A 24,624-nucleotide genomic window follows, 5' to 3' on the forward strand; every position below is an offset into this window, starting at 1 on the left:
GGCAACTCAAGTGGTGTGCCATAGGCATCACAGTGTATACTGTGCTGCCCACAGTACTGTTCACATCTATAGGCAACGGTTGCCACATTCCAACAGGTAGATCACCAGTTTATTTGCTATTCTATGTGTAATACAACATTTTAGGCACAATAATTATGATCTATTTCTAAATTAATCGATTAATGCGAATCATTCTTTGTGAATGTGTGGTGGGCTCTATTTCCTAGGTCATTGTCTGACGCAAACATGGTTTCGTGGTGTGCGTGTTGTAATGCAATTAACGAATGATCGTTGAACAAGTATATTCGCAATCCGATAATATTCTGTATCGTTATTAATATTTTTTTTTTAATACCGAAATGAAAAAATATGTTACCTTTTTTTTTATACTTAGAATAGCAAACAAGCTGACGGCCCACCTGATGGAAAGTGGTAACCGTCGCCTATAGACATGAGCAGTACCATGGACATAACAGAGTACACTGTTTCGCCCATGATACCACCCACGCGTTGCCATTCCTGAGGACTCAGGTGTTATTCCTCCGTACCCAGTAAATTCACGCCATATCCCAAACCTTCAAACCGAAACACAGCCATGCAAACACAACTACTTCATGGTAGAAACACGAATGGGACAGAGGTACCCAAGAGGGACTGGTAAGGGGGGTATTGCCATAATCGCCACGCTTGGCAGGCGGATTGGCAACTGCAGTTAGGCTTTGGGGATGTTTTAAGAGGGACGCCGCTGCCCATCCCTCGTCCTCCTTTAGTCGCTTCTTACGACACGTACGAAAGGATGGGCGTAGCCTATTCTATGCCGGGACCACACGAAACCCCGTTTTCATATATGGAGCAAAAAAACAGCCAGTTGTGCAAAAAATCTTGTCGAAATACAATTCCGCGTTACCACTACGATTACCCTATTACGATCAGACAGGGTACTAAAGGAACAACTAAACCAATAACCGGCAATTTTCTGAAACTGACTCATCCAAATTTTGTATAACATTTTCATACAGATCGAACGAGGCGTGCATGTGAATTGACGTCTATTGTTTTAAGTAATAATAACAACAGTATATATGTCTGTCTGTCCGTCACTAATGAGAATAATAACATGCCATTATTGTTATAACAATAAATTGTTATGTCAATGCCATGGGCGTACCCAGGGGGTGGGGAGGGAGCAGGAGAGCGCAGCTGCCTCCCCCTGTAAATAGTATGCCTTACAATATACATTGGTACCTCAATATACGAATGCCTTAATATAGGAGTGGTTTGAGATACGAGACGCCGAGCGAGCGATATTTTGCTTTGAGATGCAAGCAAGATTTGAGATACGAGGATTTTTTTTTAATATTTTATATTGTACATGCCGATATGGTAGAATATGGAATAATGGACATGTAATTATTTTTTTCAACTAATGTATGTACCCATATTCGTGCAATAAATGATTTGATTTGATTTGAATAATACCACACTTTCAGAGCTACTTGTCCCATTTTCATGATTATTCTGCCATACACATCACCATACCTCTTTGAATTATGGCAAAGCGCAATGCACCGTTAACTTTTCACACACCTTCGCTCTCCTTTCAATATCTCCCTCACACTTTCCATCATCAACAATAATAGAGTATCTATCTATCTCACTCGTGCCGAGCATATTCCTTTTTAAAAAGCCGGCAGCACACCTGCAATGCCGTAGGTGTTGTGGGTAACCATGGGCGGCGGTAGTCACTTACCATCAGGTGAGCCGCATGCTCATTTGCCCCGTGTTGTAAAAAAAAATAAAATAAAATAAAAAAACAAGGAAAATTTTTACTGAACCAACATCTAAGAAACAAATTTGGCAATGCCCGCATTGTTTATGCATCATCTGTACTTAGAAATTACACCATAAACAGTTGGAGAGTTCGTTTCGGTTTTTTCGGCAATGAAAATGACTCAGAAATTGTGCAGCTGCGTCATAGCTCGGGAATACACGGGATTTATTTAGATTGGGCATGCCGATTATAGCTATTTTTAAATCATTATTACTAAAAGACTATTAGATGAGTAAGCGATAATTTTAGAAGCATTTTAATTAGTTTTTTTCTGGCTGTAAAATCGTGTCATTATTAATCATGTATCGATACCATGCAATAAATTATACTAGAATCCCGATTATCCCGATTATCCGGACTTATTCTTTCAGCTCTAATTACCGTTTTACAAATGGTATTATGTATTATTATGTTGTATTGTAAAATCTTTATTGTACAGAATTCATATTAATTGGGTAAATAGGTTTTTTTGTACAGCTTAGAATGGCAAACAAGCTGATGGCCCACCTGATGGAAAGTAATAAACGTCGCCTATAGACATGAGCAGTATCACAGACATAACAGAGTATACTGTTTCGCCCATGATACCCCTCATGCGTTGCCATTCCTGAGTACTCGGGTGTTATTCCTCTGTACCCAGTAAATTCACGCCATATCCCATCCTTCAAACCGAAACACAGCCATGCAATATTATTATGTAATCATAGGAAACCATAGGTATTATGTAATCCATTATATTTATATCGTATTGTGTAAATGACGTATGTAAAACCGTTTACATAATAAAAAATAAATATTAACATTTAATTATTGTTTGATTTAACTATGATATCAATTATCCGGATTTTCGATTATACAGACCACGATTATAAAACCAGAGGTATAATAACCTCTGGTTTTATTTGATTCGAATAATGGAGATTCTACTGTATAAATATTGGCAGCTTCTTTTTTTTCTATACAACTTAGAATGGCAAACAAGCTGAAGGCCCACCTGATGGAAAGTGGTAACCGTCGCCTATAAACATGAGCAGTACCATGGACATAACAGAGTATACTGTTTCGCCCATGATACCCCCCATGCGTTGCCATTCCTGAGGATTCAGGTGTTATTCCACAAATTCAGTAAATTCACGCTATATCCCACCCTTCAAACCGAAACACAGCCATGCAAACACAACTGCTTCACGCTTGAAACACGAATGGGACAGAGGTACCCAAGCAATCAACTTTTGTACAAAGTCTCCCTCTAGTAAAAGATTCTTTTTTCAATACGTGACAATGGAATGGTGACCCCACCTGCGCTGTCGGTATACTCTGGTGGGGCACCAGTGAGTGATGATAGGTGAAGATGAAAACACGTCAGTCAATTCCACAAGAGCTAACCACGATAATTTCCAAGGGGGAAATCGAACTGTTAGGGTATAATACAACCATGCCGCGGCTGGTCGGAAGGCCGACCATAACGTAGGTGGCACCTCCAAGTGCAGCCTTTTACACTGCTGGGTGTCTCTCGGCTCTGAGGTGGATCTCCGGGCGGCGGAAGGCGGGACTCTTCCAAAGCCCAACTAGAGGTGGAGATCCGGGAGTCGGCGCACTGCGTATTCCCGGCGCTCCACTCGGAGTGGCCCTGTCATGGGGTGGCGCCGCCGGTGATTAGGACAACTGGAAATCGCGAGCCCCAGTCATCGGCACACGGCGCTGAGAGGAATACCGGGGTGGTTTTTAGTGGGTAAAAATCCCACAGTACCCACCGTCACCCCGCTGGCGGTGGGTCTCTTTCTGAAGATTTTCCCCTCGATAAAATAAAAGGGGTAAAATACAACCCTAAATGCAATAAACCTGCAGTTGTGAAAACATATTATTTTTTTCACAACTGCAGGTGTTTGGTTTTACTTTGAAGAGCAAAATGTATTTGCAATTAACGATTCTAAATTTAAACGCTTTCGAAGATAAAGTAAAAATTAATTTTTTTTTTATAAAACCTGTACTGTATTGAAATTTTATAAAATTAAAACAGGGAAATGTTTACATACTACGTACTTTCAATTGTTATTCCAAGTTGTTTTGGAATGAAAATTGCGTATTGTGGGACGTCATTAATGTAGACCAGAGCCGTCCAAACCATGGCCCGCGGGCCACATGCAGCCCGCGGCTTGAATTGATGCGGCCCACCAAATTTTTTCTGGCTACTACAAATATTGATGTTGATATTAACAGAATTGTAAAAGATAAATTAATGAAAAAGTAATACAATAATAAAATATTGATATTATAGCTGCGTTTTATTTTTACAAATAATTTACGGCCTTCAATGAATTTAGATAGATAGATACTCTTTATTGTTTCCTCCAAAAGATTACAATAATAAACTTACTATAAATATAAACAGTTACAAGATTTAATTTACTCATTTTTATTGGCCCTAGTACCTATTTAATTTGGACAGCCCTGATGTAGACAATTAAAAAAGTCGCGACTTACAAGCTCAAGTACGTGTATAGAAAAGGTGCTTACGTCATACATACGTACACAGTGTCCTATGTAACCGTAGAGAACACCAGTATAGGTAGGCACTGTTCATCACGTATGTACGTGACGTAGTATATATCTGTTTTCCTGTACTTGGCATAAGTAAACACTTTACTCTCGTCAAAATAACAATGCATTAAAAAAACATAATAAACAAGTTCAAATTTTTTAACAGTGAAATGTTTTTTTAATGGATGATAATGGAATAGTAACCACACCTGCGTTAATAGTATACGCTGGCAGGGCTAGTGAGAGATGATAGGTGAGAATGAAAAGGTAGGTCAGTTAGCCCATTGTGAAGAATTTAAAGATAAATTAGTCACGATCGTTTCCAGAGGGAATCGCGTGGAGGTCGACCTGATAGGGCATATTGATAGCAATAGGGACTAACTTCTCTTTTATTAACAATCCCTTCCCTCCCCCCTGATAGGTTTTTTTTTGATGGGTGAAAATGTACGGTAACCCCGCCTGCGCTAACGAGATACGCTGGCGGAGCACCAGTGAAGGGTGATAGATGAGAATGGAAACAGGCCAGTTAGCCCATCATGATGAATTCATCAGGAATTAACCATGATAGTTTCCAGGGGGAACCGCCAGGAGGCTGACCTGGTTGGGTATATTGCTAGCAATAGGATTCTCAGTCTCCATTACTAACAATCCCTTTCCCCCCCCCCCCCCCCCCCCCCCCGATAGGGTATATTGCTAGATATGCGATCAAGGTTACTTACTAATCTAAACATTATTCCGTTTATAATCTCCTTCGCCGTGTAGGTTCCGGCATAGAATGATCCATCCCTTCCTTTCCCGTGGGTGTCACAAGAAGCGATTAAGGGCGCTCAAGGTGGAGGGATGGGTAACAGCGTCCCTTTTAAAACATCTGTAAAAGCCTAACTGCGATTGCCGGGGGGAAAGGGATTGTTAGTGGGGTCTAACAGCTCCAATGCTAGCAATGTTACTAATCAGGTCGACCTCCACATGGTTCCCCCTGGCAAGCATCGTGGTTACTTCTTGTGGAATTCTTCACGATAGGCTAACTGACCTGCTTTCATCGTCATCTATCATCTATTACTGGTGCCCCGCCAGCATATACTGTTAGCGTAGGCGGGCTTACTATTGCATTATTACCCATTAAAAAAAACTGCGATTGCCCACTCGCCTGCCAAGCGTGGCAACTACTGGCAAAACTCCCTTACGGTAAGACTTATGTTCAGCAGTGAACAGTTAAAGACTGAAATAATAATAAAATGGACATAACAGGAAAATGACTATGGCGTCATGTCTCCACAGATTGTAATTTTTTTAACTAGTCCACAGGAACGGGTGTGAACGCCACGCGTGGCCTGTATGCCAGCACGCATGCAAAGTACTGTTTTCACCACTATTGCATAATTTTGCACATGATTTCACTGCACGCACGTGCGGCACCCATCAATCTATGTGGGTACGAATTCATTTAGATTTGACATTAGCAATTATGTACATAAGTTTAATGTTTTATTTATGGTATCGTGGCCTAGTAGTATTTATTTTATTTATTTATTTATTTAAGCTTAAATGTACAGTGAAACTATATATATGTACATATATAACGATGTACATATGGCGGACTTAACACCGGACGGTGTTCTCTACCAGTCAGCCATTGGGCGGACAGAGAAATAAGTAGGCGGTGCATTATTGAATTGAGGCAATATAAAATTAATACCTAATATATTAATATATACATATAATTAGACTAATATAAACATACGCAATAAATAAATATATAAATATTACTATAACAAGGTCGACCTACACGTGATCCTCCCTAGAAACCATCACGCTGAATTCCAGGTGTATACGTCACGGTGGGCTAACTGACCTGCCCTTTCATTCTCACCTATCATCCCTCAATAGTGCCTTGCCAGCGTATACCGATAGCGCAGGCAAGGTTTATTTTATTTTATTATCACCCATTAAAAAAAATCCACACAACTTTTGTACGAATGAAAACAGGCCAGTTAGCCCATCATGATGAATTCACTAGGAATTAACCATGATAGTTTCCAGGGAGAACCAAAGGGAGACTTTGTACAAAAGTCGATTGCTTGGGTACCTATGTCCCATTCGTGTTTCAACCGTGAAGCAGTTGTGTTTGCATGGCTGTGTTTCGGTTTGAAGGGTGGGATACTGCAGTGAATTTACAAGGTACAGAGAAATAACACCTGAGTCCTCAGGAATGGCAACGCATGGGGAGTATCATGGGCGAAACAGTATACTCTGTTATGTCCATGGTACTGCTCATGTCTATAGGCGACGGTTACCACTTTCCATCAAGTGGGCCATCAGCTTGTTTGCCATTCTAAGTTGTATAAAAAAAAACACGGACATCATAATTTGAATTATCATCCATAAAAAAAAAACTACTTTTGTACAAAGTCTCCCTCTGCTCGTAGTTCTACGTATGGTAAACCATTAACCACAGACATAGATAAAGATAGATGACGCAGCTACTGAACTACCGTCTTTGTGGTTACGGGAATATTACAGAAGCTATTTATTTAATTATAGCAAACCTGTACGCAAATAACTATTGCAATGTTTATTAAAAAATTCCTAAATTTGTTCACTTACTTTGTTGTTTATGCAAAACAAGTTCTATTTGCACTAATTTTAGATTAAAAAAAAAATTACTACACAAAAAGCATAATCAGTTTTTTATCGATGCTAATGGAACGGTAGCTCCACTTGCGCTTGCGCACTGTATACACTGGCGGGGCTCCAGTGAGTGAGAATGATAGGTGACAATGAAATGCATTTTCATTCTCACCTATCATCCCTCAGTCAGGTCAGTTAGACCATCATGAATTCAACAGAGATATACCATAATGGTTTCCAGGAGGGACCGCGTGGAGGTCGACCCGGTTGGGTATATAATCCCTCCCCCTTCTGCCAGCATCAAATTAGTATGAGACAGTTTAATAGTAAAATTATAGAAGTTAGTTACTAAATTAAGCAAATGAAATTTTTTTTTAATTATTATATTTTATTATTATTTATTTTTGTGTTATTAGTTATGAATAACTTTGTTTATTAATATAAAAAGCCGCCATTTCACCATAAGAGAATGTTTTCTAACTTCAATTCAATCAAATAAAAAGCTATTATTTAAAGTAATTAGCTGTTTAAAAATATGAATATTGTTTTCTTGATATATGAAGAACTACAGATATCATAAACTGTGGGATATCGAAAAGGTAACACATAGGATCTATAAAATGATGGTATAAGGCAGGGGAAGCACAAAAGATCCCAATAGATTCATGTGTAACAACTTAGCTGACTCCATATGTGAATTAAAGATAAGATAGGTATATAAAAAAGCGATGCAATTTAAAATGCAGTTTATTATTATGTATTTAAAATTTATTATTACTTAATTAACATTTATCATTACTTTGTTTTCACTTTGGTTACAGCTGGCAAACTGACAGGTATAGAAAACTGCTGATGATTAAAGTATATGAAGAACAGCAAGAAATGCGAACAACAATACACTGATATCATCAAAGGGAACAAGTCCGGGTATGAAGGTGGTGGAACTATAAACAATGATGCCACCAACAACCAGAACATGCCGAAGACGGAAAAAAAGAAATTAACACTCAGCAGATTGACCAAAACTGAGTTCTCATTTTTTGTAGTGTGCACAGTCTTGAACACACGGTTCGCATTGAAAAAAGAGAAGAAACCTGCACTTGGCTGCGCTAACTTGATTGATATGCTGTAGAAACATATGTAGATAACATTTGTTGCTATAAAAGGGATCAATAAACCATCTCTCAAGAGAAGAGGCAGCATACTGAAGTTGGACATGAGTAGAAACCAAAAACACATAAACGGATCTTCGGGAAAGTGCATCGCTACAGGCACAGCCACTAACAATATGCTTTTCTCATGTACTTGGAAGGAAAACAAGAAGAATGCGAGCGACACATTGATGAGGGAAAGAACAAATTTCTTCTTGTTAATCCTGAAGAATAAATCTAAACAAGAGGGCAACACTGCTGCCGCTGTTGCAACCAGACACATCTGTGCCATGTCCTCGTTTGTGTAAACTGTTTTTAGCTTAACAAACACATTTATGAAACACCACACATTGGAAACTTTGTCTTCGAAAACACCTCTCTTTAAGGGAAATACTCTATGTATGACTTGCAATATATCATTCCAAGATCCCGTAAAAGGATACCAAATTAAAATAAAACATGATATCACCGCTATGGCAAGCTTGTTGAAATTACTCACAATATGCTTAATCTTCCCTTTGGGTGGTAAACCAATAAAGCATTTACGTAATAAATAGCAGAAAAACGGCAGTGCATGATACAACTCCATCTGTTTATAGTTCAAAGCGAGAACAAAAAAAATTGTTGCTAACACATCATTCTCTATGGCAACTATAAAGAATGCAGCCCATAAGAACAGACCTAATGATACACAGTTGTATTGGAAGTGACCATGATCAATAAGAATTAAACCTGGATACAATAGAAACAGTATGCTCGCAATGTCCATGCGTTTAAACACATTTTTTTGGTCCTTAGGCTTCACTCTTTCAGCATCTATGCAGATACACAGTACAGCAGTCACATAGAAATATATATCACTGAGAAAAACTGTCCATCTCATGAATGTCTTATGAGTGTCACTTTCATAACCTCTTGAGGCAAATAGTCTCACTGATTCTGGGTCCAGCCAATCCGCCACCAGACCCATCAGGAGGCTGTGGTACGCCGTGAGGGGCGGGTAGTCCAATCCCCAGTATTGGAGGTCGTTTTGCGTGGTGTTATAGTACCAATTTTTAATCTGCATGTGAACGGTTATCTCTTGCCAGTGCCGCTGCGCTTCATAATCCCCAAACATCGGCGGTTTCTTTTGCCCAGAGTACGGATACGCCGCGACACACCACCGCACAAGTAGAGCGAAGAACAACCCAGGAAGCAGGGCATCTTTTGTGACATTGAATCTATCCGGATCGGCCTTTCTACTCATTGTATCAAAACTATCGCCAATTTAAACACAAAAAGGGCGCAATTCATTCATAAAACTAATTTCTAAATGACGCGGCAAGCGAGTCGATAGGATAATTTGACAGTACTTACGACGTGAACGGCGTCCAATTCCTTGGTGAGCTTTTCCTTCAAATATCCCTCCGTATACACCATATTCGTTAATTAAAATCCATACACAGCAGAAAATTAAAGCACAATTCACAATCGTAATTCACCTCTAACTATTAATTTATGTAAACTAATAATTTCCTCGCAGTGTGTTTAGGAATTTTTTTTTCGAAAGCGAGAAAACGAGAAAGTAGATCACACTCGAAAGTGAACTTGAAATTGCGGTCGCCGAACTGACGAATTTCATACCGGATGAAGTAAGTTCCGATAATTATAAGCCAACCAACATAAATTTCACAGTTTTGTTGAAATTTCGTCTCTAATGTCTAATGTTTAAATTTTGTTGGGTAATCGTGACCTTGACCAGTTAATGCAGAAGTGGCGGTAATTCGATCATTCATTCGCTTTTCATTTAATTTTCGCAAGACGTTGTATTTCGCATTCACTCGCAAATTTTATAAGCAAATAGTATGGTAATTATTGAGGAAAATAAAAACTAATCTTTTATATAGATTTTGAGCGATATAATATGATGCGGGTGACAGTTGACATTTTTATTAATTTTCTATAAAAGAACTGTATCTTTGAATGAAATTGAACTCCAATAATAATTGATATTTTCTTACAATTAAAATTTAAATGTTATAAACATTACATTAGACTGCACTCAGCATATAAAGGAAGCCGTAGACGGTCCCTGCTGATTCTCTTATGAAAACTATAAATCTTATTAATATTTTCCATAAATATTTATTTTAGTTTTTGGTTAATACAACAATTACTTAAGCTGATGGGATAGGTGGTAGATAAATTCTCTTTTAATTAAGATTTAAATAAGATTTATTTAAAATTTTAGAGATTAACTATCTGGTAACACAACTGTTTTCTAACCATAGACAACAATAAGTGGGATTTTTGAATATTCGGATTTTTTAAATTTTTCGTAAAGTTCCTTTGATTTCTTGTCTTTCAAATCTAGTATTTATATCATAAAAAAATATATATATGAAAATGGACGGCGAGACCATAACTTTAAAAAGAAATTTAACTGAATGGAGATTTAGTCAATATCCTAAATATATATTATTGCCTATAGATGAAAACCATGATCAAGTTAAATCGAACATCAAAAATGTTGTATTTTCCGAGGTATAATAAATAAAATTCTATTATCTCTCAAACATTTTATATACGATATATTATTTCCAATATTTTGTTTCTCTTCATTGATTACAATGATACATCATAATTACTGAATAAGTAACAATTCCTATTTTTTTTGTATTTTTTGTTTTTTATGTATTTTTTATTTAGTGTGATTTTTAATACGATCACAGAATTTTATCGCATCAATTTGTTTTCCATACGAACATTTGTATAAAATTAATTATCGCGCAAAATGTTATTCGTAAAAAATTGCGAAGAAGAAATACATAAAAGTCGGTAATATTTTAATATAAGATTTTAATGTATGTATTTGGATCTTGAAAAATATTATAACATATTTGTACTAATACACACAACTACACTAATAAAAGATGATTAATTAATAACCTACAGGTGACACCACGCCCTCTAGAGCGTAATATTAGACTGGTATGCGCGTCGGAAGACGCCCTGAAGAATATTCTGGACATGGATCCAGATATAGTGAATCGGGAGGAATTTACTGAATTTGTCGCCGGCAAAAAACTGCCGTATGGAGCTTTGCCTGTTGCACACAGGTACAAAAGTTGAAAATGAAAAATGTATAAGCGCTTATCGACAGTTTCTTTTACTTTTTTTTTACATATTTGTAAACTTATACTTTTAAAAATCGTTACGGTCACTCTTCTACAATAATAAATCTTATTTTCATTATGTACTTTTTCTCTCAGCTCTCCTAAATAAATGATAATTGAATCGATCGGTAGATACCTTATTATTAATGTTCGTATGAGAAAGAACAAGACGCCAAGTGTCGCTGTCTCGTTTCATCTCATGCACACCATAGTGTAAATTCAAATGCTGTTTGTCTAGGTGGCCTGTATAGACTTTAATGTAGTTCAATATTTTGCCGCTATAGAGGCTTATTTTGTAAGATAGGATAATTTAAAATATTGATTACTGTATTCAGGTATGGCGGTCATCAATACGGATCCTGGGTGGGACAATTAGGAGACGGGAGAGCACATATTCTTGGGGAATACGTTAATAGGTACCGATATTTTCTAATACTTCTTTTTCTTGTAAGACTAAGTTTGTATATCCTCTACTAAATACTTAGTTTTGTCTACGACTGTAATTAAGGGTCGGCAACGCGCGTGTGACACCTCTGGTGTTAAAGGCGTCCATAGACTACGATAACCACTTTTATCATCAAACGAGCCGTTTGCTTGTTTGCAACTGTAGTAGTATAAAAACAATCTTCGTACGCGTGGCATTTTGAAATAAATACAATAGAAAGAGACAAATCATTCTAAAAAAAAACATATTGTTTTGGCTTCTGTTACTCTTATTGAAATCCCTTATATTTTCTTAAATATACTACTGATATTGAAAACTGTATTGCCGTGTGCTCCCAGCATAGAATGAACCACCCCTTCCTTTCTAATGGGTGTGGTAAGACGCGACTAAAGAAATGGCCCAGAAATGGGCAGCCTAACTGCGGTTGTCAACGCGCCTGCCAAGCATGGCATCTACTGGCAAAACACCCCAATATGGTGAGACCTATGTTTAGAAGTAGACAGTTACTAGTTTAGTTAAAATATTGTAAACGAAAAAGTTTGTGAGCGTATTTGTACTATTTTGAATGACATTTGGTACACGAATACGGCATATCCTAAACAAGTCTTCTGTATGTGAAAATCGTATAGGCTAATTTTTATCTCTTTCTAAATGTATAATATTTATTGATAAAATATTACATAGACGAGGAGAGAGATGGCAGATCCAGCTAAAAGGTTCTGGTCAGACCCCATACGCCCGGGTCCACGACGGACGAGCGGTGCTTCGCTCAGTCATCAGGGAGATGGTTGCCTGCGAAGCGTGCCACTCTCTTGGCATACCCACTATTAGAGCTGCCGGAGTAGTTGGTCAGTTAAGTGTATTATATTTAGAAGTAAGCAAGCTGATTGCCAATTTGATAGAAATCACCACTTACAGAGATGTACAACACCATGGACATATATAGAATATACTGTAATAGTATATTACATGTACACTTTTTTAATGGGTGACAATGGAATGGTAATTTCGCCTGCGCTACCGGTATACACTAGCGAGGCACCAGTGAGAGATGACAGGAGAGAATGAAAGCTGATCAGTCAGCCTATCGTGGCAAATTCAAGAATTAACCACGAAAGTTTCCAGGGAGAACCGCATGGAGATCGACATGCTAGGGTATATTGCTGGCTTTGTCGATGTTACACCCCATTACTAATTATCCCGTTCCCCCTACATGGTATCCTCGATACGTTCCAATAGCTTGTAAACTTTTTCATCGCCATATCGCACCTCTCCAATCGAAATATAGCAATGAAAGCACTCCTGCATCACGGTAGATATATTGATATCATGCGAACGACTTTTGTCTCCGTTTAATTATTTTCATTTTGAATAAATAAAAGTTCTAATTTTGATTTTCAGTTAAGTTCATTTACATTATTTATATACATTGGTCGCAAATTGTAGAACCCACTTTTTTTTTTTTTTTTTTTGATGAGTGAAAATGGTATAGTAGTAGCCTGCGCTAACGGGATACGCTGGCGGAGCACCAGTGAAGGGTGATAGATGAGGATGAAAACAGGCCAGTTAGCCCATCATGATGAATTCATCAGGAATTAACCATGATAGTTTCTAGGGGAAACCGCGTGAAGATCGACCTGGTTGGGTATATTGCTAGCAATGGCATTCTCAGTCTCCATTACTAACAATCCCTTCCCTCCAGAACCCACTTATTATGTACCCTGTACCCTCTTATCTAGATCTCTTACATTTCCTATTATGATTAATTCCTGATGGGCTGATTAACTTACCTTCATCCTCATCCATCACTGGCACTCCGACGATGTATGCTGATAATGCAGGTGAGGTTACTATTCCAAATTCAACCTATTAAAAAAAAAATCACGTAACATCCGTTGTATTGCATATATCTTCATATCGATTCGTCGACTAAGAGAGGGCGAGAGATGGATAGCAGCGTCCCTGTTGAAACATCTTAGTTGTCATCTATCACCCTTCACTGGTCCTCCACCAGCGTATCCCATTAGCGCAGACGGGGTTACCATACCATTTTCACCCATCAAAAAAAAAACTGCAGGTGCCAATCCGCCTATCAAGCATGGCAACTACTGGTAAAATAAAAAAAAAAGGCTTATGTTCAGCAGTGGACAGTTCAAAGCTGATAAGATGATGATAAGTATGAATACATGAGGCCTCTTATTTTATTAGTTAGCGACGAAGCCGTGATCCGTGATATTTATTACAACGGTAACCCGCGGCGGGAGCGAGCGGCGGTGTTACTCCGGCTGGCGCCCAGTTGGTTTCGCTTTGGCTCCTTGGAAATACTTTCGAAGAGTGGAGAGTTGACAGTCTTGAGACAGCTCGTCGATTTCATCATTAAGGTATAATATATTTTGATCCACAAAGATATCGCCATCATCATCGTAATGATCGTTTAGTATATTGTTATATCAGCCATTAACTGTACACTGTTAAACCTAGGCATACCCCGTAAGGAGGTGCCAAAAGTTCCTACGCTTTGCAGACGGATTGGCAACCTCAGTTGAGCTTTGGTGACGTTTTAAGAGGGACGCTTCTGCTTATCATTCGAGCATTAAGTTCCCTTAGATCTTACGACACCCATGTGAAAAGAAATAAAGGTATACCTTTATTTCTTTTCACATGGGGTTGGGTTTCACACACAGTTTATTTATCAGCGCTGTAGCAATTAAATTGCTGCAGCAAATGCTGAGTGGTGGCCACATTGGCTTAACTTTTTGTTGTTGTCAATAAATGTTTTCTTTCTTTCTTTCTTTAAAAATATCGTATACCTGTAATCTTCGATATTGTTGTGCTACCCCATAACATAATTGCATTGTGAAGCACATGGCATGTCTTGGATGATCTTATATGTGTTGGTTTGTAACCATGATTGTTGGTAATAGGGTCTAACAGCCTTATACCTATCAAGTCAACCTCCGCGTGGTCCCTCTAGAAACCATTGTATTTAATTCCTGGTGAATTCGTTATGATCAGCCAATTGACTTGTCTCCACCCTTTACTATCATCTTTCACTACCGTCTCGTCAGTGTATATCGATAGCGCAGGTACGGTCACCATTCCACTATCATCCCATTAAAGAAACCCTTAAATTTTTGCTCTTGTATTTGCTAGTATTTCTTGTGTATATATGTTTTATTGGATAATTTTTGTTCCAGGAATACTTTCCAGATATTCAGTTAACGGACGAAAATCGCGTTATCCGTTTGTTTTCCGAGATCGCACACAGAACTTTAGATCTTGTCGCTAAATGGCAAGGTTCCTATAAACCATTAAATTTTTTTAATATACAAAAACCTTATTTTTATTGAACTAACGTAAATTTCCCCTTGCAGGTTTAGGTTTTACACATGGCCTCCTAAATACTGATAATATGAGCTTGCTCGGCCTGACATTAGATTATGGCCCATTTGGTTTCGTTGACTCGTACGATGCTGGCTATGTGGCCAACTGTTCGGATGGTGAAGGAAGATACGCGTTGGGAAAACAGCCTGATGTGAGATACCTAGATTTATTCAGCTGTTTTTATATGGGTGTATATTTTTGGTCCTTCAAGCCGGATTATTAAAGACTATTGTTAATTATTTTTTCGTCACATAAAATAGAGTTTAGTCTTTTCAGGTGATTTTATATACATATATATTTTTGGTCCATCGAGCCGGATTTTTAAATATAAAATCATTATTTTCTGTCACTAAATTCTATACAGTTGAGTTTTTCAGGTGGTTGTATGGAATGTGGGTCAACTAGCTATTGCTTTGAAACCTCTACTGACCTTATCCCAGCAGGTTCACATGTCATACATATTGAAGACTTTGGATACTTATTGCAAGAATAAAATTTTGTAGGTTACATTGCATTTTACATTGTCTATAGTTTTGATAGGTTATAAAATTAGATGTTTAACATTTAACCAATTAAAATAGAATGAAATTATGCATATTTATTATAATTAATTATTAATAAAAAATAGAAATAAAAGAACATAACCAATAAATAGCTTTTTTATTTTAGGGAAACCTTTTTGATGAAAATCGGTTTGAAAGAAGAGCGCTGGGGAGACGAGCAATTGGTGGAGAAATTACTTGACATGATGCAGCGAACGGGAGCCGACTTCACGTTTACCTTTAGACAACTAGCCGAAGTAAAGATTGTTTAATAATTAACTAGCGACCCACCCCAGTTTTGCACGGTATTTTTAACCCAGTTAAAAAATAAGGTTTTCAAGTCTGCTGTATTTTTTATGTTTGTAATCCCATTAATTCATTAATCGATTTGGGGAATCCTTTCTTTTGTCTGAAAGACTTAAAATTGGTCCCCTAGAAATTTTTACAAAATCAGTTCAGTGGTTTTTAAATTTAAATAACAGGTTTTGATTAATATCAGTTTTTATGAAACACAATTTTAAAGTATCGAAAATAAATGAAATGAAATGAAATGATATGAATTTATTTTGCTAGAATGCAGGTAATTTTAGATGACAGATGTTTATATTTCCCGTGTACATTCTGCCTCTATGGCGGCGTGCAAATTTTATCAATATAAGAAATTATATATATATATATATATATATATATATATATATATATATATATATATATATATATATATATATATTGTTCGCGACATTATTGTATATAGCGATATTATAGCAATGTTATAGTTAGTTGTTAAGTTTCTAGTTTGATCGTTTTTTGTATTCTGTTGTTTTATATAGATTTACATAGATTTAAGATAGTGTAAGTTAAATAAAGTATTCCTTTGTGTGTTGTCATTATTACCTACGAATAGAAATAGAAATTGTAACAATAAATAGAATTAAGAGATTGTAAATCGTAATAAATAAATAGACTCTATAGAGTACCGATCTGAAGAGACACGCGTCTCGCTCATTTCTCGCCCCGTCCCGCTCGCGCAGATTCGCTAACGCGAGTTGGAAACGTTATCGTGCGAGCGGGCGGGTATAAAGATAGGCCGCCTCCCGTCGAGCGGCATTCGCTTCCGGGCAGCGACACACTACACTCGAGAAGAAATAGGACAAGAAGAAAAATACTCTCTTCAGACGGTACCGGAGGCTTCAGAATACTAATCCCTGTGTTTCACTCCAGCCTGAACCAACGCCCCTACAGTCCACGCTCACTGTACGGCAGTCCACACAGTACATCGTGGTCCTTCGAGAAGCCGGATTGCTGGAGGAACACCGTTGGTACATCGAGAAGCCGGATCGCTGGAGGAAGACCATTCTGAAGCCGGATCGCCGGAATGCCGACTACGAGAAACATGAAGTCGTCGCAACAAAAAATCGCCGTCACCGAAGCCACAACGTCCGCCGCCACCACGTCGACTACGACCGCCGGAACGCTGTCCGTCGCTGCCACGCCGTCCGTTGCTGCCACCACGTCGTCTGCGGCTGTCAGAATGTCTTCTGTCGCTGCCACGTCGTCTACCGCCGCCACCACATCGACTACGAACACGTCCGGCGATACGACGACCACAGGAGCCACGGAGACTACCGAAGCCACAGGAACGACAGAGGAGACAGCAAGGAAAAAGGAACCGAAGCACGGCACGGCACGCACGGTTCGCACCACGGCCTCGCAGAAGAAGAAGGCTCTGGCCAAGGCACGGGAGGAGCTACTTCGAAAGGAGGTGGAATTGGCCGCCGCACGTGTCGCCGCCCTGGAAGCCGAATCAGAAGACGACGAGGAAATAGAAGACGACGACGCTACCGTCAGAAGAGAACGAACGTCGGATTGGGTTCATCGAAGCACGCTGGCACTCACGATGGAGCCACATGTACCAGAGATAGAAGAAGTCACCGGCAAGCGTCAGGGGTTCGTCCCATCGAGACCCGTTGAAGAGGATTCGAGAGCGCCGCCGCCACAGCCGAGCAGCGACGCACTTCACCGGGACCACGCACGCCACGTTGACCCACATGCCGCCATGCCTACGGTAGCAGCAGCGATGCAGTCGATGAAGAAGGAAGAACCGGTGCTGAAGGTGGGCATCGATTGTAATGAGTTTGCGATCGCCATGCAGATGGCCGCTCGCAACATACTGCCCTCCACAGCGTCAAGAGTCACCGAGTTGCCAGTCTTCAATGGATCGTCAAGCGAGTGGTTACCATGGAAGATGGCCTATGAAGAGAGCGCAAGTCAACTCACAGAACAAGAGAACCTAGCAAGACTGCGCAGAAGCTTGAAGGGGGCCGCAAAGGACGCGGCACGCTCCCTATTCGTCGGGTCTACGACCGCAGAAGAAGTAATATATAGCCGCGAGGTTCGGCCGCCCTGGAGCACTCGTCACAGCCGAACTGAACAAACTCCGCGCGCTACCACGACTCTCGGACAACGCAAAACGTCTGCCTCTTCAAGCAAGGTGCAGAACGTCGTCGCCACGATACATTTGAACAAGAGTCACTACCTCTACAACGAAGAAATAGTGAGAAACGTCACAGAGAAGATGCCGTCGGTACTACGCTTCAAGTACTACGATTTCGCCAACGACCAACCGGAGGGACAACCGGACCTCATAACACTCTCTCAGTTCCTGCAAAGGACCGCCGCACGATGTGGAAACTTCGCCCCCGCCGAGGAGATACCGTCCGAAGACCGGCGGGAGTCCGCTCCTAGGAAGACGGCGAAGACATACACGACGCAGGAGAAACCCGCTACACCACCGTGCCCGATGTGTCGACGAGAGGGACACGCTCCATCGGACTGCAAGACGATGAAGGAAGCGGACACATCGGCGAGATGGGATTAGCGAAGACTCATAGGCTGTGTTTCCGTTGCCTCAAAGTGAGAAGATTTCGCCACGCCTGCAAGAGCAAGAGATGTGGAGTAGATGAGTGCACTCAGACTCATCACCCTCTGCTGCACACCACGCGACAACAGCCGGAGAATGAAGTAACAACACACGTCGTCGAGGACAAGTCCGCCGCAGTCACCGCATCGGCAAGGGAAAACGACAAGATCGCGTTCCTGAAGATCCTGCCGATACGAGTCACCGGTCCCACGGGAAAAAACACCTACGCGCTACTGGACGACGGGTCGACTTGCACCATCATCGAGACGACGGTGGCGGAGCGAATCGGTGCTACGGGTCCCCCCGCACCATTCTACATGGAAGGTGTGGCCGGGGCGCGGATCAACGCAGCTCAATCGACGCGTGTTCACTTCAAGATCCGCGGGCGGAATTCACAAGAATACACAGTGGGGGCACGGACAATGGACAGACTGCAGTTATCACCGCAGTCGGTACCGCACAGCGTCATCAAGGGCTGTCCACATCTGCGGGACATAGAGAGGGAATTGGTCTATGAAGAGGGCAAACCGACGGTGCTGCTGGGGCAAGACAACTGGCACCTACTGCTGGCCCACGAAGTCAGAAGAGGATCCGACACGCAGCCGGTCGCATCACTCACCGACCTGGGATGGGTATTGCACGGTACGAGTCGCGGCAGGACAAGACAGCAGGTGCACAGAATCAGCCACATAGTGACGACACACGAAGAGGAACAATCGATGGAAGAAATGATGAAGCAACATTTCGCGCTCGAATCGCTGGGAATCGCACCGAAGAGGTCTTACAATGAAGAGGAACGTCGCGCCCTGCGCATTTTAGAAGAGAAAACTCGTCCGTTACCGGCGGGAGGATACGAGACGGGGTTACTATGGAAGAAGGACGACCCTGTGCCGCCGGACAACTACGAATCGGCAATGCGACGTCTCCAACTGGTCGAAAGGAAACTCGACAAGAACGAAGAAATTAAGAAGAGGTATGAACAGCAAATAGACACGCTACTCAAGAACGGGTATGCTGAAGTCGCCCCGCCACGGAGTTCCCAACGGGTGTGGTACCTGCCACACTTCGCCGTCATCAACCCGCAGAAACCGGGGAAACTGCGGATCGTGCACGACGCAGCAGCCAAGACGAAGGGCATCAGTTTGAACGACATGCTGCTGCCGGGCCCCGACTTACTTCAATCGCTACCGGGGTCCTCATGCGGTTCCGGCAACGACGGGTGGCAGTCACGGCGGACATAAAGGACATGTTCATGCGGGTCACCATACGGGAAGAAGACAGGGACATGCAACGGTTCCTGTGGCGAGGAGATCGACGAGAGGGTCCACCTGTGGAATATAGGATGAAGAGTGTCATATTCGGCGCAACGTCGTCACCGTGTACAGCGATCTACGTCAAGAACAAGAACGCAGAACAGTACAAGGAAGAGTTCCCGGAGGTAGCCACGGCCGATACAGCGGAGCTGCATACATTCGTCGACGCCAGCTCGGACGCGTACGCCTGTGCGGTGTACTGGCGGGCCGTAAACGCGACCGGCGAGGTCCACGTGTCGCTGATCGCGGCGAAGGGACGAGTGGCCCCATCAGCAAGGTGACCACGATACCGCGACTGGAGCTGCAAGCGGCCGTCCTCGGGTGTCGCCTATCGCGCACGGCAGTCGAAGAACACGACCTGAAGCCCGCTCGCCGAGTATACTGGTCGGACTCACGCACCGTGCTCGCATGGCTACGCACCGGTCCTCGCGCATACAAGCCGTTCGTCGCGCATAGAGTCGCCGAGATCGTCGAAGAAACGAAGACGAACGAGTGGAGGTGGATACCGACGCGGCACAACGTGGCAGACGACGCCACACGCGACCCACCGACGGATTTCGGCTCGCAGCATAGATGGTTCCGTGGGCCGGACTTCCTGTATCTCCCCGAAGAGCAGTGGCCGCGTGAAGATAGTACGAGCGACGATAGTCAAGCGGAAACGGGAGAAGAACGCGTACACAAGCTACAGAACGCGACGCAGTTGTATATAGCATTACCCGATCCGTCACGTTTTTCTAATTGGTTAAAACTTGTTCGCAGTTCAGCACGAGTGTTGCAGTTCATCGACCTCCTGCGACCGACCAGTGCTGCACCGCCATCCGAAAGAGAAACAAGAAGAAAGAGAGCGCCGACCCCACTTGGACCCGCACGAAGAAAGTCGATAGAGAGAAGACGAAGATGAAAATCAAGAACAGCAATAGTCCATCTGTGTGTTTCATCCCCATAGACACACACTACCTAGATCGCGCGCGACGGCTATGGATTCGCGCGATACAACAAGAGGCGTTCGGCGACGAAATCGCAGTATTGAAACAAGGAAAACAGCTGCCGTCATCCAGTCGACTCATACAGCTGTCAGTCGTCATAGACAACGACGACATTCTGCGACTTCGATCGAGGATAGCAGCCGCCGCCGATTTGTCAGCCGAGCAACGAGAGCCCCCCATCGTCGACGGAAACCACGCCTGGGTGCGCCTATACATCGCATGGGTGCATCGAAAACTTCACCACGGCGGCTTCGAGATCACCACGAACGAGGTGCGACAACACTTGTGGGTGTTGCGCCTACGACACGCCGTCCGCGGTGAACTGAAGAGGTGTCAGCTGTGCCGCCTACGAAGAGCAAGACCGGCGCAGCCATCAACGGGCAACCATCCACAGAGCAGGCTGGCGCATCATCAACGACCGTTCACGTTCACCGGCCTAGACTACTTCGGGCCTATGACCGTGACAGTGGGCCGCACTCACCAGAAGCGGTACGGAGTGCTCTTCACCTGCCTAACGACGCGCGCAGTCCACTTAGAAATCGCCGGCAGCCTCAGCACGGACTCCGCCATAATGGCCCTGCGGCGCTTCATAAGCCGCAGAGGGTGTCCCACTGAGCTATGGTCCGACCAAGGCACCAACCTCAAAGGTGCTGACGTCGAGTTGAAGAAGGCAGCCGAGGAAGCCATCCAAGAAGAGTCATCAGTCCATTTCATCCGGTGGCGCTACATTCCCCCGAGCGCACCCTTCATGGGAGGTGCGTGGGAACGGTTGGTGCGTAGCGTGAAGACCGCACTAGCCGCTACGTTGAACGAGCGGGCCCCCAAGGAAGAGGTCCTCCACACTCTGCTGGTCGAGGTCGAGCACACCCTCAATAGTCGACCGCTAACCCACGTGTCAACATCGGCAGACGACGACAGCGCCCTAACCCCCAATCACTTCATATTGGGCGGTCCATCGCGCGTCCCACTGCCAGGCAGCTTCACAGAGAGCGACGCGGCGGGACACAAGTTTTATATATGGCGTGCCAGCCAGAGGCTAGCTGACTGCTTCTGGAACCGGTGGGTGAAGGAGTACCTACCCGAGTTGCAACACCGGCGGGAGCCCCGAGCTACACACGGGGCCATCAAAATGGACGACCTGGTCCTAATAGCTGATGGGACCTTGCCTCGCAACACGTGGCCGCGAGGCGTGGTGGTGGCGACCTACCCTGGACCAGACGGCGAGGTTAGAGCGGTCGACGTGCGGACGAACAAGGGCATCCTACGGCGACCCACTAAGAAGCTGATCATACTGCCCACATCGACATCGAGCGACGCGAACACGAGTTAACTCCAGCTACGAGAGCTGCGGCGGGAGATTATGTTCGCGACATTATTGTATATAGCGATATTATAGCAATGTTATAGTTAGTTGTTAAGTTTCTAGTTTGATCGTTTTTTGTATTCTGTTGTTTTATATAGATTTACATAGATTTAAGATAGTGTAAGTTAAATAAAGTATTCCTTTGTGTGTTGTCATTATTACCTACGAATAGAAATAGAAATTGTAACAATAAATAGAATTAAGAAATTTTAAATAAATAAATAGACTCTATAGAGTACCGATCTGAAGAGACACGCGTCTCGCTCATTTCTCGCCCCGTCCCGCTCGCGCAGATTCGCTAACGCGAGTTGGAAACGTTATCGTGCGAGCGGGCGGGTATAAAGATAGGCCGCCTCCCGTCGAGCGGCATTCGCTTCCGGGCAGCGACACACTACACTCGAGAAGAAATAGGACAAGAAGAAAAATACTCTCTTCAGACGGTACCGGAGGCTCTCTGAATACTAATCCCTGTGTTTCACTCCAGCCTGAACCAACGCCCCTACAGTCCACGCTCACTGTACGGCAGTCCACACAGTACATATATATATATATATATATATATATATATATATATTCTACATTATATTTCCTTTCCTTTGTCATACAATATATTATATATAAGAACAGAAGCATCAACGCTATCTCTAGTGTAGGTTGTGAAGTGCATTTGTTTTTTTAGCGAAATATTCATTAATAGTATAAAACCCATTTATTAACATTAGTGTAACATAACAGTTCATGTTATGTTACATTAATTTTTAAAATGTATTAAGTGTTTTTTGAATTCACCCATTACAAATAAAACTCAAATCTGTAATAATTATTTTATTAATAAAATAATATTAATATTATTTTATTTTTCAGTTAAAACCAAGCGAGATGGTGTGCGAGGATATACTAGAAGACAAATGGTCACTAAAACGTTTATCATCTCACGCCTCTTGGAGCTGTTGGCTTGAACAGTATCGAGAGAGACTTGATAAGGAAGCTGGTACGTTTTTTTTTTTGATGGGTGTAAATCGTATGGTAACCCCGCCTGCGCTAACGGGATACGCTGGCGGAGCAGTGAAGGGTGATAAATGAGAATGAAAACAGGCCAGTTAGCCCATCATGATGAATTCATCAGGAATTAACCATGATAGTTCCCAGGGGACACGAGGAGATCCACCTGGTTGGGTATATTGCTAGCAATGGGATTCTCAGTCTCATTACTAACAATCCCTCCCCCCCCCCCTAAACAAGCTGGTACGTTAATTATCCTCGTAGGCAATATTCTGTCCTTACATAACACTATTTACTAGAGATCGCTTTTAGCGATAAGGCTGCCCATGGTTTTGTCACTGTGATAATTTCTTGTAATTGTTTGTATCTATAATAAATTTACTATTATAATCTTTTGGAGGAAACAATAAAGAGTATATATTTATTTTGATAGAATGATATCAACTACTCGTTGTGAATATACAATGACGAGATGAGGGATGATAGGTGAGAACGACGTCAGTTCAGTTGACGCATCGTAACTAATTTACCACAAAATAAACCACGGTGGTTTCTAAGAGGCATACGTTCAACTTACAGGGTATATTGTTAGGAATAAAGCTGTTAGGCCCAATTACTAGCAATTCCTTTCACTGTCACCCCTCCCCACACGTGACGTTAAAGTACGAACGAAGTTGATATGAATCAAATGTCGAATAGCTCCATGTAATCATTTATTCAATTTTATTTTCCAAACATCAGCAATCAGATATCTGTTTAGTTTTTTGCAATTTACTTTTTGACAGTGAATGCCAGTTCAGCCAGTTTGTTCGAGGACGAGCGTCGCCGGCGCATGTTAAGTGTGAATCCAGTATATATACCACGCAATTGGCTATTGCAGGAGGCTATAGTTGATGCAGAAAAAGACGATTTTCAAAAGGTATTTTTACATTTGGATTAATAAAAAAAAGAAATAAAAAATTGCACATCTTATTTTATACAAATCTACAAATTATTATAGGTGAAATTCCTGTTAGAAGTCATGAGGAATCCTTACGAAGTGCAACCAGAGGCGGAAAGACGCGGATTCTCTGCCCAGCCTCCCCAGTGGGCCTATGCTTTGAAGATTAGTTGTTCTACCTAAATGCATCTGTAGAATCCTTAATTATTTTAATAAATTATATTCGCAATTTAGTGTTATTATTTGGAAGTTTTTCGTGATTACAAAAACTCATAAAATACGTTATATTGGTTTCAATACTAGATAGGGTATTATTAATATGCTAGATATGGGATTGAGAACGGTATGCTTTGTTATCTAAGAATCGAAAATCTTTGTATAATCCCTACTCAGAAAAAAAAAACTAATTCATTGTCTTTGATT

General features: G+C 41.8%; 3 protein-coding genes across 3 annotated transcripts in view; 1 reads left to right on the forward strand and 2 right to left on the reverse strand.

Annotated features, from left to right (window-relative positions):
• The window catches only part of LOC113515019 (bolA-like protein 2), a 38,398-nt gene extending 28,415 nt beyond the window's left edge, over positions 1-9,983 (reverse strand). The window contains exon 1 of the mRNA XM_026899141.3: positions 9,508-9,983. Coding sequence (XP_026754942.1) covers positions 9,508-9,570 — 63 coding nt within the window. The 5' untranslated portion in view covers positions 9,571-9,983. The remainder of the gene's footprint in view (positions 1-9,507) is intronic.
• On the reverse strand, positions 7,730-9,499 carry LOC113515017 (dolichyl pyrophosphate Man9GlcNAc2 alpha-1,3-glucosyltransferase). Its single transcript, XM_026899140.3, has one exon. The coding sequence runs from the start codon at positions 9,395-9,397 to the stop codon at positions 7,796-7,798; it is 1,602 nt and encodes a 533-aa protein (XP_026754941.2). The 5' UTR covers positions 9,398-9,499; the 3' UTR covers positions 7,730-7,795.
• A 473-nt stretch (positions 9,984-10,456) lies between the features above and the next one.
• LOC113515071 (protein adenylyltransferase SelO, mitochondrial-like) lies at positions 10,457-24,430 on the forward strand. The gene is made up of 12 exons (XM_052901702.1): positions 10,457-10,674; positions 11,086-11,249; positions 11,642-11,722; positions 12,436-12,599; positions 13,960-14,132; positions 14,949-15,048; positions 15,126-15,286; positions 15,513-15,634; positions 15,805-15,934; positions 23,124-23,250; positions 24,047-24,180; positions 24,262-24,430. Exons 1-12 carry the CDS (start codon positions 10,531-10,533, stop codon positions 24,382-24,384), a joined length of 1,623 nt encoding a protein of 540 aa, XP_052757662.1. The 5' UTR covers positions 10,457-10,530; the 3' UTR covers positions 24,385-24,430.
• Positions 24,431-24,624: the final 194 nt, after the last annotated feature.

This window comes from Galleria mellonella, unplaced genomic scaffold, assembly GCF_026898425.1.
Source record: "Galleria mellonella isolate WM207_F2 unplaced genomic scaffold, CSIRO_AGI_GalMel_v1 utg789, whole genome shotgun sequence".
In the NCBI taxonomy this organism is placed as follows: Eukaryota; Metazoa; Arthropoda; class Insecta; order Lepidoptera; family Pyralidae; genus Galleria; species Galleria mellonella.